Source organism: Narcine bancroftii, chromosome 2 (genome assembly GCF_036971445.1).
Source record: "Narcine bancroftii isolate sNarBan1 chromosome 2, sNarBan1.hap1, whole genome shotgun sequence".
Taxonomy (NCBI): domain Eukaryota; kingdom Metazoa; phylum Chordata; class Chondrichthyes; order Torpediniformes; family Narcinidae; genus Narcine; species Narcine bancroftii.
In genome coordinates this window covers 144,197,094-144,216,391 of record NC_091470.1, presented here as the reverse complement: position 1 = coordinate 144,216,391, position 19,298 = coordinate 144,197,094, and the positions used below count along the sequence as shown (strand labels likewise).

General features: G+C 41.7%; 1 protein-coding gene across 3 annotated transcripts in view; it reads right to left on the bottom strand.

The window, feature by feature from the left end:
• The window catches only part of noc2l (NOC2-like nucleolar associated transcriptional repressor), a 147,271-nt gene that overhangs the window by 32,804 nt on the left and 95,169 nt on the right, over positions 1-19,298 (bottom strand). For 2 of the 3 annotated variants that reach the window (XM_069918378.1, XM_069918379.1), the window contains exons 14-17: positions 14,363-14,464; positions 7,578-7,721; positions 4,596-4,709; positions 662-797 (exon numbers count right to left, since the gene is read on the bottom strand). In XM_069918378.1, coding sequence (XP_069774479.1) covers positions 662-797; positions 4,596-4,709; positions 7,578-7,721; positions 14,363-14,464 — 496 coding nt within the window. Of the gene's footprint in view, positions 1-661; positions 798-4,595; positions 4,710-7,143; positions 7,310-7,577; positions 7,722-14,362; positions 14,465-19,298 lie in introns of those variants that run through there. The other variant, XM_069918380.1, reaches the window with a different exon arrangement.

Below are 19,298 nucleotides of genomic sequence, written 5' to 3'. Positions count from 1 at the left end.
TCCATTGGGTTCTGTAACAGATCGTTTAAAGCCAGTCAGACCGGGCGGATGAATCTTGCAGAGGACCACTGAGACTTTGCAAATAACTAATATAGCATGCGCAAGATTGCATCAGAGCCGGCAGGAAGATAGCGGCAGTGTGGCAACTTCGTCACCAAGGTAAGAACTTTAGACCCTTTGTAAAGGACAACCCGGATTTTAAGTTAGATCGTCCGATACAATGGCATATAGATAATGCAATTACTGGGAGCAATTAAGAATGTGAAAGTTGCTATTAATGAAAACAGACAATGCTGGAAATACTCAGTAGGTCAGGTAGCACCTATTGCAATAGAAATACAGTTGAGGACCCGATCTTCTGGTAAATTCTGGGGATTTCCTGCACCTGATTGTTTCAGATTTCCAGCTTCTCCTAATTTCCATTTATTGCTACTAATAACGGTGGTTCAAGCAAGAAACAAACATATTTAGAGGGGAATAGGATAAGAGAGGAGAGAGGATTGGGGTGAATGGCCTGCCTCTTTCTGCCTAGAGCTTACAAGCGATATGCTTGCGTGCAGACGATCTGTGCACAAGGCTCAGTCCCTGACACAGCAGCTACTTGCAACACTGCTGCATCACACCCCTTCTCCCCTCCCTGTGGAACCGTTTCAAAACCTACCTTTAATTTTAAACCCGCAGCTTTCATCATCAGAGCTGCTGTCAGAGTCAAAGAGATTCCTGAATTCTTTCTTGTCTTTCTCTTTGCTCTCTCGCAACTTCCTGCGATTGATCTGTGGGAAATTCAGGTCTTCCAGCTGGCGAGAGACAGAAGCAAGCACATGAAATATAAAATAAGCAGTTACTACAAAGTCAGCCCTGTGCGCAGAGACTTAAAACACTGCACCAAGGTTTGCCTCATCAGGTACTTTTCTCCAATTTTCATTCACTGAGCAGCAATTACAGATATACAAAGGCAACTGGAAATGTGACATTTCTTTCAGACTGATTGACTGCTCGGGTCCCTCTGCTTCATCACTAGACCCTCAGAAAATGGAGGGAAAATTGCATTCAAAACTGATTAGGAGAATAAGAAATTGATGCCTGAAGCTATTTGATCAATGCCCTATTCTCTCCAGAACCAAAAAGTCAGGAAGAAGCTCAAAACTCTTTTAGATAACAGACAGATGCAAAAATTCCCTGCTCCTGTTAGAACCTTTCTTTTCTCCTCGACTCTTTTACTTTGGCATATTCTGTTGGTGCTGAGAGGAGAAGCTGTGAGCAGCTCTGGGCTCCTTACTTGAGAAAGGATATCCTGGCCTTGGAGGTGGTGCAGAGCAAGTTCACCCAGAGATGAAGGGGTTATATTATGAAGACAGATTGAGTAGCCTGAGACAAAACTCATTGGAATTTAGAAGGAGATGGGGAATCTCACAGAAACATATAAAATTATGAAAGGAACAGATAAGACAGAACTAGGAAGGTTGTTAGCATTGACAGGTGAGAGTAGAACTAAGGGACGCAGGGGAGTAGATTTAAGACAGAGATGAGGAGGAACTGTTTCTCCAAAAGAGCAGTGAATCTATGGAATTCCCTGTCCGGGGAAGCAGTAGAGGCAGCCTCATTGAATGTGTTTAAAACACAGCAGATCAATTTTTGATGAAATGGGGTATTCAGGATTATGTGGAATAGGTGGGCGAGTGGAGCCGTGTCCATGGCCAGATCAGCAATGATTTTATTGAATGTTGGAGCAAGATCGACAGGCCAGATGGTCGACTCCTGCTCCTATTCTTTATGTTCTTGCATTAGCAAGATGAACACTAGGAATTTCAGTGGCCGAATGTTTCAAAGGTCTATTATTCGAGACTCCTCAATCGACAAATGATCAAGGCACTGATGGATTATGATGGGGTTCAAACTGGAAAAGGACACCCACAAATAATTACTAAAGTTGTTCCTACTTTAATAGTTCTCTTCTAATAACAATGGTGGTCCTGACTTTAATTAAATAAGATTGTTATGACCATTGACAAAGAAGCACAATAAACCCTGCCAATGAGTGCAGCTACTGTCCAGAGGCAGTCTCTGGGATTTTCACACGTGTAACCACGAGATAGACAACAGACTCGCCAAGGCAAATAGCGCCTTTGGAAGACTACACAAAAGAGTCTGGAAAAACAACCAACTGAAAAACCTCACAAAGATAAGCGTATACAGAGCCGTTGTCATACCCACGCTCCTGTTCGGCTCCGAATCATGGGTCTTCTACCGGCATCACCTACGGCTCCTAGAACGCTTCCACCAGCGTTGTCTCCGCTCCATCCTCAACATTCATTGGAGCGACTTCATCCCTAACATCGAAGTACTCGAGATGGCAGAGGCCGACAGCATCGAATCCATGCTGCTGAAGATCCAACTGCGCTGGGTAGGTCACGTCTCCAGAATGGAGGGCCATCGCCTTCCCAAGATCGTGTTATATGGCGAGCTCTCCACTGGCCACCGTGACAGAGGTGCACCAAAGAAGAGGTACAAGGACTACCTAAAGAAATCTCTTGGTGCCTGCCACATTGACCACCGCCAGTGGGCTGATCTCGCCTCAAACCATGCATCTTGGCGCCTCACAGTTCGGCGGGCAGCAACCTCCTTTGAAGAAGACCACAGAGCCCACCTCACTGACAAAAAAGGAAAAACCCAACACCCAACCCCAACCCACCAATTTTCCCTTGCAACCGCTGCAACCGTGTCTGCCTGTCCCGCATCGGACTTGTCAGCTACAAACGAGCCTGCAGCTGACGTGGACATTACCCCTCCATAAATCTTCGTCCGCGAAGCCAAGCCAAAGAAGAAGAAGAACAGAAAAGGTTGTCAATTCCTTCATCTTTTCCCATTCCTCAACCATTAATGCTGTTCTCCCAGCTGAGTCCCTCTAACAAATCCATTTTTTGCTCCTGATGATACTCTCTCAAGTTGAGAAGAATTACACTGAAGTGGACAGAACTCTTGACAGAATGGGTGTGTAGAACTGGGGGTGGAGGGGGGGGGGGGGGGTGGGTGGTGGGTCACACTTTCAAGATAACGGTCGGTCATATCTTCACCCAAGAAGAAATATCTTTACCCAGGCTAACCCTGGAATATTCTACAAAAGAAGACTGTGGAGTACATTCAGGGCTGAGATAGAATATTGTTTTTAGATATTAAGGGAAATCGGGGATAGTGCAAGGAAATGAGCCTGAGGTGGGAGGGGATGAATGGCTCACTCCTGCTCCCTGCGACCTTATGTGATCACATACCCCTCACAACATACCCTTCGTCCATTAGCATTTCAGTTTGAATTTTTTTTTCCATTAAATCATTTAAATTCATTGTTAACTCAGCAAGGAGGGGCTGAAACATAGAATTCCAAGATTTAAAAAGAACTCTCGTTGAGCTGCACAGAGCCATCGCAATGAAAAGGGTGGGAAAAATCACCAATTAAAGCTGAGTTTCAGCAAGAACCATCATGGCAATTGAGATACCACACGGCCATTGAAATTAGCAAATTAAAACACTTGGAACGAATTTTAAAAAAAAATAAAGTCTTACATGGTAAGATTAGTTCCACCATTGAAAATGTGGGTTGTGGTGACACAGTGATTACCTCATCTGGCTTGAACTCAAGAGGCCTGACCTCATTAATAGTCTGCAGACAGAAGCTCGAATCCTACTCTGGTGGCTTGGGAGTTTAAATCTGCTTGTTTAATACACTCTAAAATAAATAGCTTGCACCAGTAAGACTGAACATGAAACAAATGGATTGCAGTAAAAATCCCGATCTGGTTCACTGCTGACCCTACAGGAGAGAAATCAGCTCTCCTTCGTGAATCAGAATTTATTGTTGAACACGTCACAAAATCTTTTGTTTTGCAGCAGCAGTATTGTACAAATATTAAAAATTATGTTTAAAACTAAAGAAATATGCAAAAATAAGGGAAAATCAGGTAGTTTCCATGGGTCATTATCCATTCTGAAACCTGATGGTGGAGGGGAAGTCCGTGACCCCACCTCACAAGAGAGCAGCTGACCATTAAGCGATTTGAAATTTAGATGTAGACATACAGCACGGTAAAAGGCCCTTTCGGCCCATGAGTCCATGCTGCCCAATTAACCTGCAATACTGTACATTTTGCTCAAGATGTTTGAAAATAAACCTCCATTGGCTTCTGTAATATATCGTTTAAAGCCAGTCAGACCGGGCAGATGAATCCTGCAGAGGGTGATGGCCCTGAATTTAAAATGTTTTTTTTAATTGTATTTGCATGATATATAAGATGAATATATGATGAATCTTTTGAAAATTGCTTAATACTCTCATGCTTTGAAACACAAGAGCCTTCTTAATACAGCAAAATGCCTGTTATCCGGAATTCAAGCAACCGGCAGCCTCAAGAGCCAGCAAAAAAAATGCAGAGAATAAATAGGTAAAAGTTTAAAATTGGCACCCCTGCCAGTCAGTTTCCCAATAACGCAAAACATAATCTCAACCAACCAGAAAACATTTATCCAGCATCTACCAATCCCCATAGATGCCAGATAACAGGGGTTTTACTGTAAATAGGACATTATTTTTGTCAACATACCCGTTCCTTGCCACTTATCTCCAGCGCAATCTCCTTCTCTCTCAGCTTCTTCCAGCTGGAGTAGTACTTCTGCAGAGGTGGACCTTCCTCTTTAACTTCCTTCTCCCAGAAAGCCTGTGCACACACAAGAACCTCGTTAAAGTCATACCAGTTTACCTGTCCTGGCCAACTCTCAGCAACTTCCAAAAACACGTTGGAGAAACTCAGCAGGCCAAACAGTGTACTTTATACAGCAAAGATAAAAATACATAACCAACATTTTGGGCTTGAGTCCTTCATCAGGGTATGAGCACAAATTACCTACATGTATCTTAATCCTTGCTATATAAAGTGCACTGTTTGGCCTGCTGAGTTTCACCAGCATTGTGTTTTTACTTCAATCACTGCATCTGCATGTTTTATTCTCAGCAATTTGTAACCAATAATATATCTGAACTTCACTTCCGTAAATCCTCTGTTTCTCTAAAGTCTTTGTGAGGGAGAAGGGGAAAAGAATTACTGATAACACCATGGGAATGATCAACCCTCTGTGGAAGTTAACAACTTCTTCTTAACTTCTGAGAAATTCTTTCTCAATTTTAGCTTGCATGTAAACCTCTCCATGCTCTTGAACCACCAACCACCCCCCACCCCTTATCATCCTACCCTATAGATCCGACTCAGGGTCCAATTGGACACTCAGCTTACATTTTGGACTCGGACTCTGGCCCCAAGCCTGTCCGTGCTTCTGACACCCAACCTTATGAGTATATGGGTTGGTACTGAGTGTGTCAGCAGATGATGGTGTAAAAGCCTGTCAATTACCAAAGTGATTAATTTGTTGAGCTTACCAAATAAACTGACTTACAATATAATTGCTGGAAAGTGGCTAGGATTCGTCTAAAACCAGCTTAAAGGATTGTTATTAACAGGATTGTCCATGGCCTTTATGTCCGAGATTCTCTAAATCGTTGGCCATGTGCAAACAGCTTTACTCAGTGTGGGTAACCAGAGAAACCCAACCTGATAATAACGACACCCATAATCGCAAACAATGAATAAATAATGTCAACTCCTCACTCACATGGAAGTTGCAAGCTGCACTGGCAGGAGAGTTGATCAAAGGCAACAAACATCTTCACATTCCCTGCTCAGTGGAATACTATCATTCCTCTCCTACATAACACCTTGCAATACTGTCATCCCAAGAAGTGTCAGACATGGCTCAATACATTGCAACCTAACTTCAAACAAGAGTTTCTGGGTTCAAGTCTTCCTCTAGAGATTTGAACACAGCAATCTCAGATGAATTGAGGAATCCCTGTTTTCTAAAGTTGAGGCCCTTCCCAACTAAGAGTTACCACAAACCATGTCTGCTCTTTCAGATGAATGCAAAATATCTCAAGGCAGCTGTAGAGCTCGTCGAAAGAATCAAAGACTTGTTGATCCAAACCAAGGCTTTTATTAGCAAAAGATAGGAGCTCTTCACAGGTGGCCGACCACTCCGGAATGATCCGACCTGGCTAGGGACACAACCCTTTAAGACCCAGACAGTAGGTGTGGCTTAGCTCTCAGCCAATCGCTGTAAGCACAGTCTAGATACTGTAACTATATACACTAAATACATTGGTGATAGATCTGTACTATCACAGCAGCATTTTCAGGAAGAACAGAGAAATCTCAGAGTAAGAGGATGTCCCTTTAGCACAGAGACGAGGAGAAATTTCTTTAGTCGTGGGAGGGGGTTTGAATCTATGGAATTTGTTACCACCTACAGCTGTGGAGACCAAGGGTATAATTAAAGTATAGGTTTCTGATTAGAAAAGTTGTGAAAGCATATGTGGAGAAGGCAGGAGGATGGGGTTGAGAGGAAAAATGCATCAGCCATGATTTTAATGACGGGGCCGACTTGATCTCATGTTACCTCCTCAGGTCCTCGACCACATTTATCTTTCAGTCAACAGAGTCTTTGGCAGTTAAATTCCCATTTGTGGGAAGTGGCTGGGTAAAATTTGGCTGATGTGCTTCCTGCAAATACATCTCTGGCTGAAAGCACTCCTGATGCCCTGCTATTGTGGAATCACAGCTTGGATGTGGAAGATAATTGGACCAATATTTGACCTGCATCTACAGTGCAGGAGATAATTTTGCTAAAAGATTTATTGCCTTGGTTTTTTCCTTAAACGTTTACAGGTAGCAGGAATTTTGTTTAGTGCATTAGCTCCACTGGTGATTTTAAACAGTGCGATTGCTCCCTTTCTTGCTAACAGTCCATGGATCAATTTCTTCTCGAACACACTGACTCGACTTGGAGTTCGGTTGAAGCTGCTTTTATTTTCAAATCACTCCTGTTACTTATCTGCAGATAAATTGGAAATGGGTGTGGCTCACTTTGCCAACTGTTGGGTTTTAAACATTTCTGCTCTCCGGACATCTAAACACTCTTGAAATAAAACCACAATTAGATTTTAAAAATAAAAATCAACTAAAACCTAAACACAAATGTTTATTGAAAAATAAGAACTTGCCTTCTAACTTTCACACAGCCCTACATACCAGTGGGGTTGACTGGGGATGAGGAGGGTTCACAGCTTCTCATCCTGCAGATGCTGCTTGACTGAGACTTTTTGGCCTCAGGTTCCAGAAATTTGTTATTTGAATTCCTCAAGGGTGGCAGTTCATGCTGCTAGTGAAGTCTCTGCCTCAGTGCCCAGGCATCTGGTTTCAATTCTTTGCTGCAAAGGACATGTACTATTCATGAGGAGATCAATAATTAGAAGGCATGGTTACTGATATAAAGATGGGGGTGGGGTGAGGAGACAACCACCCCAGCCACACACTCCTGTCACAGGACTACTGACCTGTCCCTCTCCACTACATACAGCCTTCTCAGACATTGCAGGGCTGAGTTAGCGTCATCTCCAGGTTGACAACACATCAGTTAAAGGTTTCCTCCACTGATCAGAGAGCAAGAACGTTCAGAGAGAACAACCGCGAGCTTACCACAGCCCCTTTATCCGCCACACCGAAGGTGACCTTCTGCCGCCTCTTGGTGATGAATGAGGAGTTCTCCTGGACCTTCTCCAACAGCTGCCTGATCTGCTTGCAGTAATTAGCCACTTTGCACTCTTTGAGAAAGGTTTTCATCTGCAAGGGAAAGCCACCATTGGTCACATCAATTCGAAAAGGCACTCAAATCCCAGCTGAAGCAAAAGTCCAGCAGGTTTCTGCATCATTATCACCCACTAGAGTCACAAGAAATCCATTTAATATGGGAACAGCTCACAATCTCCTTCCAAACAGTAAAATCTAGCAGGAGCATCAATGATCAGCAATCATTGCTGCTCATCAGCATTCAAAACCAAGGAGCTGATTATTGACATTTTATTTTTATTTTTAAAAATGTAGACATACAGCAAGCACTGTAACAGGCCAATTCAACCCTATGAATCTGTGCTGCCCAATTTACACTTCATTAACATGCATCCCAGTACATTTCTGAAGGATGGGGGGGGGGGAGAACTGGAGCCCTTGTGGAAAACCTACACAGACACGGGGAGAATGTACAAACTCCTTACAGACAGCATGGGATTCGAACCCAGGTCTGGTCCTGATCGCTGGCCCCAAAAAGGCGTTGCGGTAACTGCTAGCCGACCGCGCCACCAAGATAAGGAAAAGAGATACACAATCCAGTGATATTGGGGATCAGAGGTGGAGCAAATCTAAGCTCTTGGGAGTCACTAACTTAAAGGATCTTTTCTGGAGCCAATACACAAATGGCATAGTGAATAAAGCTCATCAGCACCTCTATTTCCTCAGGAGTTTGCACAGGTTTGGTATGATATTGGAATCCCTGGAAAATTTCTACAGAGGTGTGGTGGAAAGTGTGCTGAACAGCTGCATCACGGTCTGGCATAAAGCCCTTTAAAAGGTAATGGACAGAGCCCAGGACATCACACCATCAAGAACATCTATAGGGAACGCTGCCATCGATGAGCAGCACAATCATCAAGGACTTATACCACCTAAGGCATTCTCTGTTCTCGCTGCTGTCATTAGAAAAGAGGTATTGGTGCCACAAGACTTGCATCGCCAGGTTCAGGAACAGCTTCTACCCTTCCATCATCAGACCCCTCAACAACAAACTCAGGGACTCTTCTACCATCAGGCCCCTCAACAACAAACTCAGGGACTCTTCTACCATCAGGCCCCTCAACAACAAACTCAGGGACTCTTACTTATGCACATTAATTTTTTTTCCCCTCTGTATGGCTAAGTTTGTTGGCATTTCTTTATTTGTTTACATGTGTACATTGTGTACAGTTGTCTTTGCACTACCAATAAGTGGTAAGTCTGCTTGGCCCACAGGAAAAAGATCTCAGGGTTGTATGTGATGTCATGTATGTACTCTGACAATAAACCTGAAATTATTATGGCTCTAACTCCAACAATTTTACAATTTATTTAATTTATTATACCACAAAAATATCTGGCAGGAAAAAATGGTGGAGAGGCCAAATATGGACCCTTCATCAAGGAACAATTCCACACAAATCTCAAACACTGAAAAACCATATGGCAGGCCAACAAGGAAGTCCCCTTGCATTTTTCTAAAACAATGATTCTGCCACAACTGGAGCACTGCATCTATTTCGAGATGCCAAGCTTGGGAGAGGTTGTTCAGGATGTTTAGCCAGACATCTACAGGCATGAAGGACTTTAGTTCTGAAGGAAGGCTACAGAATAAAGGATTTGCACAGATGTTCCAGGTCGTATGGAGGGACTCGACAGGCCGGGACAATTCCTTGCAGTGAAGGAGGCCCTTATGGAGGTTTATAAAATCATGAGGGGTATAGATCAGGTAGATGATCACAGTATTTCACCTCAGGTAGGGGAGTCAAAACCTCGAGAGCAAAGGTTTAAGTTGCAAGGACAAAGATTTAAAGGGAACCTTTTTCCACACTGAGAATGATGGGTATACAAGCTGTCAGAGTAAGTGATAAAGGCAGGTACAGTAAAGTCCCTGGCATCAGAATTCAAGCAGCTGGCAAAAATAAATAAATAGATGGACAGATACAAGAATAAATAAAAATGTAAACAAAAATTTTAAATTGTAAAAATTCTCTGAAGTAACAGACAACACCTTGATGAAAATGGGAATAAACATTCAGCCAGTGGACCCCACAAACATTTGTGGCTTGAATAAAGTTTCAATAAAGTTGTGTTTGAATGAAATGGCGGTGCCCAGGATCCAGTCAATGTCACTCGCCGCTGGGGCGACTCTCCAAAAGTGCCTGATGAAAGGATTTATCCGTAAACTTGTGGGGGTGGGGTTTAATTATGACAATGGCAGGGTTAACTTAGAGGTTAGTGCAACGTTGTTACAGCGATCCCTGATATCAGGGACTTTACTGTATAATTACATGGTTAAAAAGACATTCAGACAGGTTCATGGGTAGCAAGAGGGATGTGGGTCAAATGCAGGCAAAAGGGATAACTCAGGTATGCAACTTAGTCAGCATGGACAAGTTGAGCTGAATGGCCTGTTTCTGTGCTGCAGTACTCAATGACCTTTTCAGAAAGGAGACTGGGACAGGATCTGACAGAGGTCAAAATAACTGCAGATCAACAAGTAAATCCTCAGATGGTGAGGTCTGGTGCAGTACACACAAATGTTGGAGAAATCCAGCATCCATAGGAGGTAAAATGCAGTAGATATTTCAGGCCTGAGCCCTGTCAGGAATGTGAATAAACAAGCAGACGCTTGAGTAAAAGGGTGGGGGGAGGCGGAGGAGAGGGGAGAAGGAGCAAAATAAGACCTAATAGGTGGTAACAGATGGAAGGGTAGAAAAAAAGATGATGTGATGAGGAAAGAGAGAAGATGACTAAGAAGGGTAGCTCTCTGATAGAAGGGAAAGGGGTGGGGAGCTGAAGGAAAGGAGTCAGAGGGGCCAGGAAAGAGAGAGACTGGAGGAGGTGTTAACAGAAATTGGAGAATTCGATGTTAATGTCATCTGGTTGGAGACTGCCAATATAGAAAACACGATGTTCCTCCTCCAATTTTCAGGTGGCCTCAATCTGGCAGTATACAAGGCCATGGGCAGGTGTATCAGCATGGCAATGGTCTGTGGAATTGAAATGGTTAGCCACTGGGAGGCCAAAGGTGCTCAACAAAATGTTCTCCCAGTCTCCCTGATGTAGAGGCCACATAAGGATGGCTGGATGCAGTAAAAGATCACTACAAATTCACAAGTGTTGCCACAAAGAATTTTGGTTTGAAATGTCAACCATTCTTTTTCTCCCTCTGATGCTGCTCATCTCAACCTGGTAAGTTCCTCCAGCAAATTGTGTTTTTAGTCAATAACTCTCGAGTCTGTGGAATTAAGAGCAATGCAATCCCAAAGCACATCTGCCATGCAGCTGATTATATTCATTGCTCTCCCAGCTTTTGCTGCAGTCTCAATTGCACCACTTTCAAGGAGCATTACAGTACCAGATGTTTTCAAGGAAAAGGAAGACAACAGACACTCCCTCCCTGCCCTTTACCCACTCCTGCACTCAGTGTCCTGTGCATTTGGTGTGTTGTTTCCAGAGAACCGTGTCTTTGCACTCGCAGTTTCTCTTCTTGTAATTAACCACTGCAATGGCCACCTTCCATGATTAATGTCACTACACTGTGCTCTTGCATTTAACACCCAATTAACCACCAATTTTTTTTCACATCATTTTAGTGATGCCATAGACAGCTTCGCCCCACAGTGATTAAAAACTCAATCCATGATTAAATAAATGCAAGGACCTTGATGGGAATTTAAAATGACACACACTGATTTTTTTAAAATGCAGATACCCTAGTTCTCCCTCTCAAGAGGCCAATACCACCCACCCCGCCCCCTCCCAAGGCGGCAGAAGGGCGAGTGATCTTGCCTGTGTGCTGACAAAGTGGTGGGTGGGCTTGCTGAGAAACTTGCTACTTCCTGGCCCTGCTACCCCACCCACCCACCAATTGTGCTCGTCAGAAATCATTAATGGGAACCAGCTGCTGCTGCTCTGGACTGATCCTTATCCACACGCAAAGGAACGTTGAAGAGTGCAGCGCAGGAACAGGCTTGTCAGCCCAACATGTTTGTGCTGACCGCGGTACCAAATTAAACTGATCCCAGCCGCCTGCACATGATCCACATCCCTCCGTCCCCTGCCTGACCAAGTGTCTCTCTAAATCCCTCTCAAATATTGCTTTGATACCTACTTCAAATGCTTTCTCTGGAGTGTGTTCCAGCCGCCTCCCACTCTTTGTATAAAAATTGTGGTTCACAAATCTCCTTTAAAAGTTCCCATACACTTCGATGTTTGACATTCCCACTCTGGAGAAAAGATGGAATATTTACCTATTTATATCAGATTTTTATTTTAAGGTCCAGAGTGAACGAACTTCTGGGATGGGGTGGCGCCTGGGAAATGCCCAAGATGGTGACGCCTGTGCTGGGTAGCATGCTACTAGGGGTTTCAGACTCTGGAGGAGCAGTGGACCAGCGCAGGGCACCAGGAATGTGGAGAACACCACCCCTGTTGAGAAGGAGAAGTATAGCAAACAATCTTACAGGATGGACCAACAGAGAGCTCAGCAGTCGAAGGGCTCACACAGGCTGTGAGCTACTGGGGACTGGCTCATGGGAACCAAGTATTGGAACAAGGATTCGAAGGGTGCCAAGGATAGATGCGGAAGGCCCTCGGACACTGAAGGCTTCCTGATCTTATCAGAGGTTTGGACCTGGAGTTCAGGTTGCCGATAGATTGAATGGGAGTCTATGTGGCTGCAGAGGCTATGGGAGCGCTGGAGGAGAATTCTCTTTCTCCTACCATTGGGGCCAGCAGGCAATGCTTATGGTGACCCTGTGTCTTATGGCAGACAAAAGTTGAAGTACATCACGTACATTATATTTTTAATGTATTAATGTGTGTGACAATGAGCCCTTGAACCTTTGACTAAAAAAGCATTTAATCTTCCTTTGGAAATGATGGTTATCCTGTGTTTTATATCCTCCCTTTTGTTAAACACTGCCTGCCCCTCAGGACAAATGCAAGAAAGAGGCATGGACTGTGGACGACGAGATTACCCTGAATGAACTGGGAGTCTGTTTTGGTCAAACCCAGAGTAATGCTGATGTGTGCCATTCTGCTTTTACCGAAACTGTTATCGGATTCAATGCAGAAATGGGACTGAGGAATTGCTCAACTGGGAGGTATCAAAGACTTGATGGGTTTTTATTCCATGACAAAGACTTGATGGGCTTTTATTCCATGACAAAGACTTGATGGGATTTTATTCCATGACAAAGACTTGGATGAGTCTGCTGACAAAAGTCTTTCTTACTGTCCACAAGACTCAAGTGAGGAGGGTGCCTGCCTGATTGAGTGCAGCATCAATGACCCTCAAGATGCTCGATGCCATCCAAGAAGAATCTTCCCCATCATCACCTGCAGTGTGTGTGCGACCTACAAGACAATCTGCAGTATCTCAGCATGGCTTCTGCGAGGAGACCTCCCAAACCTGTGACGTCTCCTGAAAGGACGTGCTAGGTGAGCATCACCTTCTGCGGGCTCCCCTCCTTGTCTCACAACATCCTGCCTTCTGTCTTTTATCCTCGCAAGACCCAAGCCACAGAACAGTCAACAAAACACAGTGAGAGAGTTTTCACCAAAAAGAGCAGTGCTATCCTTTGGGATAGCAATTAGGGATGAGTAAAAAGTGCCAGTCTTGCCAACAAAATATTCATATTGACAAAATTATTTTAAAAGTCTGAGTTAAGTTAGTGAAAAATATCACATTGCTGAACCTTGTATGAGGTTGAGAAAACTCCACTGATCTATTTATTCCAAGCATTATGAATATTTATAAACAAGAAGGTGTCCATTACAGCATCAACAGGCAGGTAAATACAGTGTGGCCCCATTATAACGCGATCGTTGGGGTCCATAAAATCTCATCGTAAAAAAAAGCAGGGTCACGTTAAATCAGGGTTTCAATAAATAGTTGTAGTTACAGTTGAAATTAAAACAAATTAATTTTTAGTATACCAAAAATGTCAATTTTGCCAGCAGGAAGCAAATACTCACAGCTTAACACTACTCAGCAGCACGTTTATACATGTTTCATCGTAGCAAGAACTTCATTAATGGAGAGATCACTTGCAACTCTGCCCCGTAGTCGGTAAGAGAAACAAGTGGCAGACAGTCCCTGCGCCTGACATCTCCACTCCTGCCCGGGAGCCTGACACCCCAACTCCTGCCCGGGATTATGAGTCCAATGACTCATTGCATTATATCCGAATTCGCATTAAATCGGGGCACATAAAATTGGGTTCTCACTGTAGCAATCTTTTGAGCAGTGAACGTGGGTCCAATTTTTTTTAATGCTGCAGCTGTAGATTGCAATAAGGGGCACTAACCCTTCATGCAGACCCCCCCCCCCCCCCCCTACACACTCTGGACAAGCCATTCTCAACAGTGGTCAATGACTCAATCACCAGGGACCACAACAGATTTAAAAGAGGCCATGGGCTGAAATCATAAAAGATTTAACAATTTTTTTTAAACACAGTCAGTAGGAGAGAAGTATGGAAGAAACCAAAACTTGACTGGTTCACAGGGATGGGGGCCCATAAACTGCTCAGAGTCCTAGGGGGTCATAACTTAGAAAAGATTGAGAATAGCTGTACCACACCAGTCCCCCAAGCACAGTCGTTCCACCCCAACACGTAATTCAGGTAACATGAATGTTTCCATACCTGAATAAGAACAGGCAACACCAATTCTGGGAAGCCAATGGTGTGGGCCTGAGTATTTAAATACTCCAGGATCTGGTCATACAATTGCTCAATTAAACCATCCTGCAATGCAAAGTTTTAAGTAATTAACCATGATATTTCTGTTCAAATATTAGCCTTGAAGTTAATCTACGCACCCTACCTTCTGACTAACCCCCCCCCCCCTTCCCCAGAGCCTCATTTTCTTTTCACCTTACTTAACAAATTATTTTTTAATGTAGTTAGAAGTATGGAAGAAACCAAAATTTAACTGCATCACAGAGAAAACCACAGTGCTGGAGAAACCCAGCAGGTCAGCGTTCTTTATGAAGCACAGATAAAGACACATAACCAACGTTACAGGCTTGAGTCCTTCATCAAGGTATGAGCAAAATGTAGGCAGACGCCTGTCAATATTTTTTTCCATACCTTGATGAAGGGCACAAGCCCAACACGTTGGTTATGTGTCTTTATCTTAGCTACATAAAGTACACTGACCTGCTGGGTTTCTCCAACTTTGTGGTTTAACTTCAACCACAGTGTCTGCAGACTTTCATGTTTTACTGCTTCATGAGGAAGGGGAACAATAAACTTTGAGCAGTGTCCAGAGGGGGGGGGGGGGGGCATAGCCGAATTTTAAAGCTTTATTAATTATAGCATGTTAAAATTTATCACCTTTTTCATAAAGTACTGGGATAAAGATTGAACAGAGTCTGATAGAGAGATCCCTAATGGATGATTGCAAACTCTTGGTAGAAAGGAATGGCATAATAGCCAATTTGTTACTTCCCTGACACTTTGGATCTGGGACTTTCAATACAAAGTTTTGGTGGTGGGGAAAAATTAAGTTTCAAAACGTTGACAGGATTTGGTGGTGGATGGTACTCTCCCACCTGAACCAAGTACTCAGCCTCAACATGGAATCCCGGCTCTGCTATTTTTGACAAAGGTTCCAGTGTACATTTAAGTGATAGGACAAAGCATTTATTGAAAATTATTCAGCTCCAAGAGCTGCAAGTCACAAGAATATTAATATAAATATCACCATTGTTAAGCAAAGGCATAAAGATTTTAAAAAGTGGATTTTACTATTTCATGCTTAGCAGTGGGTTTATTTGGAGTGTGGTACCAACTGATTTTCTCCTAATCAAGCAAGAAAAAAACTGAATGGGTGACGTCTGGTCTGGAAGCCTTATTCAATGGTAGTAAATGAGATTAATTTAAGTCCAACACACTGAATGCCAATGCAGATACAATGTGCAGGGATTGCTGCCCCTGTACTAACAAACCAGAGGTAGTGAAAGGCTTAAATCCACAGCACCTGTTATCAGAGCCACAGGTTCAAGTTGATTCAATGTTTGGGCTGGCGTTAAATCAAAGAGCAATGTTGATTTTTAACTGGTGTAACCCGGGATTCTTTCTGAGCTGCCAAAATGAATCCTTGGAATCCAGGTATCAACCAGAGGTTCACTTTCTCACACTATGGCAGTTCATGATCACAAAATAGTAGTAACACATTTCATGACTTCCAGGAAGGAGCTGCAATGCACAGCTAATAATTTAAATTATTTAGAGATTATAAATTTATTCAGACATACAGCATGGTAACAGGCCATTTTGGCCCACAAGCCCATGCTGGCCAATTTACACCCAATTAACTTACAGCCCCAGTACATTTCAAACAGTAGAAGGAAACCGAGGCCCTTGGGAAAACCGATGCAGACACAGGGAGAATATACAAACTCCTTACAAACAGCATGGGATTCGAACCCTGGTCCCAACTCCTGTTGCTGAAAAGGTGTTGCGCTAACTATGCCATACTGAAGAGAAACATACCCTCCTTGCCCATGCCCACCTTTTTTTTTTTTTTTTTTAAATTTTTTTTTTTTTTTTTTTAATTTTTTATTTTTCACACCATAAATCACAATAGCCATGATATACACTTTTTCTTTTCCACACATTTACAGTGACTTTTTCTCCCTCCCCCCTCCCTCCTCCCAAGCCATCCCCCCATCCCTCCCCCCTCTCATCCATTTTAGTTATACAATCTAGGTTGCATTAATTCAGTTAGACAATGTTGTCATTCAACCAAAATACACCAGAAATTCTACTGAGTCCATTTTTTTCTTCTCTTCTCCTTCCATCAACTTAGGTAATGTTTGTTCCCGGTAGGTTTTCGCTATTGTATTTAATGTAAGGCTCCCATACTTGTTCGAATATTTCAATATTATTTCTTAAACTATATGTTATTTTTTCTAATGGAATACATTTATTCATTTCTATATACCATTGTTGTATTTTCAAATTATCTTCCAATTTCCAGGTTGACATAATACATTTTTTTGCTACAGCTAGGGCTATCTTAACAAATCTTTTTTGTGCATCCTCCAAGTCAATTCCAAATTCTTTATTTTTTATGTTACTTAGGAGAAAGATCTCTGGATTCTTTGGTATATTGTTTTCTGTTATTTTATTTAATATCTGATTGAGATCATCCCAAAATTTTTCTACTCTCTCACATGTCCAGATTGCATGAATTGTTGTTCCCCTTTCTTTTTTACATCGAAAACATCTATCAGATACTGTTGGGTCCCATTTATTTAACATTTGAGGTGTAATGTATAGTCTGTGTAGCCAGTTATATTGTATCATACGCAGCCTCGTATTTATGGTATTTCTCATCGTTCCAGAGCATAACTTCTCCCATGTTTCCTTTTTTATCTTTATATTTAAATCTTGTTCCCATTTTTGTTTAGTTTTACCATTTGTTTCCTCATTTTCCTTTTCTTGCAGTTTAATATACATATTTTTTATAAATCTTTTGATTAACATTGTATCTGTAATCACATATTCAAGGTTACTTCCCTCTGGTAAACTCAAGTTGCTTCCTAATTTATCTTTCAAGTAGGATCTCAGTTGGTAATATGCCAGCGCTGTATCTCCCGTTATATTGTACTTATCTCTCATTTGTTCAAAGGATAAGAATCTACTTCCTGAAAAACAATTTTCTATTCTTTTAATCCCTTTTTTTTCCCATTTTCTAAAGGCAAGGTTGTCTATTGTAAAAGGGAGTAGCTTATTTTGCGTCAATATTAGTTTTGGTATTTGGTAATTTATTTTATTTCTTTCTACATGAATCTTCTTCCATATATTGAGGAGATGGTGTAATACTGGAGAAGTTCTATGTTGTACCAATTTTTCGTCCCATTTATATAATATGTGTTCAGGTATCTTTTCCCCTATTTTATCTAATTCTAGTCTCGTCCAGTCTGGTTTTTCCCTTGTTTGATAAAAATCTGATAGGTACCTTAATTGTGCGGCTCTATAATAATTTTTGAAGTTTGGTAATTGTAAGCCTCCTTGTTTATACCATTCTGTTAATTTGTCTAGTGCTATCCTCGGTTTCCCCCCTCTCCATAAAAATCTCCTTATTATTTTCTTTAACTCTTTGAAGAATTTTTCTGTCAGTTGTATTGGCAATGCCTGAAATAAGTATAGTATCCTTGGAAAAATGTTCATTTTAATACAGTTTATCCTTCCTATCAGTGTTAGTGGTAGCTCTTTCCAATGCTCTAAATCGTCCTGTAATTTTTTCATTAGTGGATTGTAATTGAGTTTATATAATTGGCCTAGATTTTTGTTTATTTGCACACCTAGGTATCTTATTGCCTGCGTTTGCCATCTGAATGGGGATTCCTCCTTAAATTTTGAGAAATCCGCGTTATTCATAGGCATTGCTTCACTTTTATTTACGTTTATCTTGTATCCCGACACTTCTCCATATTCCTTCAATTTCTTATATAGTTCTTTTATTGATAGTTCTGGTTCTGTTAAGTACACTATCACATCATCCGCAAACAGACTGATTTTATATTCCCTGTCTTTTATTTTTATTCCTTTTATATTATTATCTCTTCTTATCGATTCTGCTAGTGGTTCTATAGCTAGCGCAAACAATAATGGTGATAGTGGGCATCCCTGCCGCGTTGACCTGCTTAAGTTAAATTGCTTTGATACATGTCCATTTACTGTCACTTTCGCTAACGGTCCCTTATATAATGCTTTAATCCAATTAATATACTTCTCCGGTAAACTGAATTTTTGCAATACTTTGAACAAGTAATTCCATTCTACTCTGTCGAAGGCCTTCTCTGCGTCTAAAGCAACTGCTACTGCCGGTGCTTTATTTCCTTCTACTGCATGAATTAAGTTAATAAATTTACAAATATTGTCTGTTGTGCGTCTTTTTTTGATAAATCCAGTTTGGTCTAAATTTACCATTTTCGGTACCTGTTCTGCTAATCTGTTCGCTAATAGTTTAGCTATTATCTTATAATCTGTGTTTAGCAAAGATATTGGTCTATATGACGCTGGTGAGAGTGGATCTTTCCCTTGTTTTAGTATCACTGTAATTATTGCTGTTTTACATGAATCTGGTAAGTTTTGTGTCTCATCAATCTGGTTGATTACATCCAGGAGGGGCGGTATTATTAGGTCTTTAAATGTTTTGTAGAATTCTATTGGGAGTCCATCCTCTCCTGGTGTCTTATTATTTGGTAAATTTTTTATTATCTCTTGTATTTCTACTGTTCCAAATGGTTCTGTTAATTTATTTTGTTCCTCTATTTGTAGTTTTGGTAGTTCAATTTTAGTCAAAAATTCATCTATTTTCCCTTCTTTCCCTTCGTTTTCGGTTCGGTATAATTGTTCATAGAATTCTCTGTAGTTTTCCTTAATTTCTTTTGGATTGTATGTAATTTGTTTGTCTTTTTTCCTTGTTGCCAATACCATTTTCTTAGTTTGCTCTGTCTTAAGCTGCCATGCTAGGATTTTGTGTGTTTTTTCCCCTAGTTCATAATATTTCTGTTTTGTCTTCATTATATTCTTCTCCACCTTATATGTTTGTAATGTTGCATAT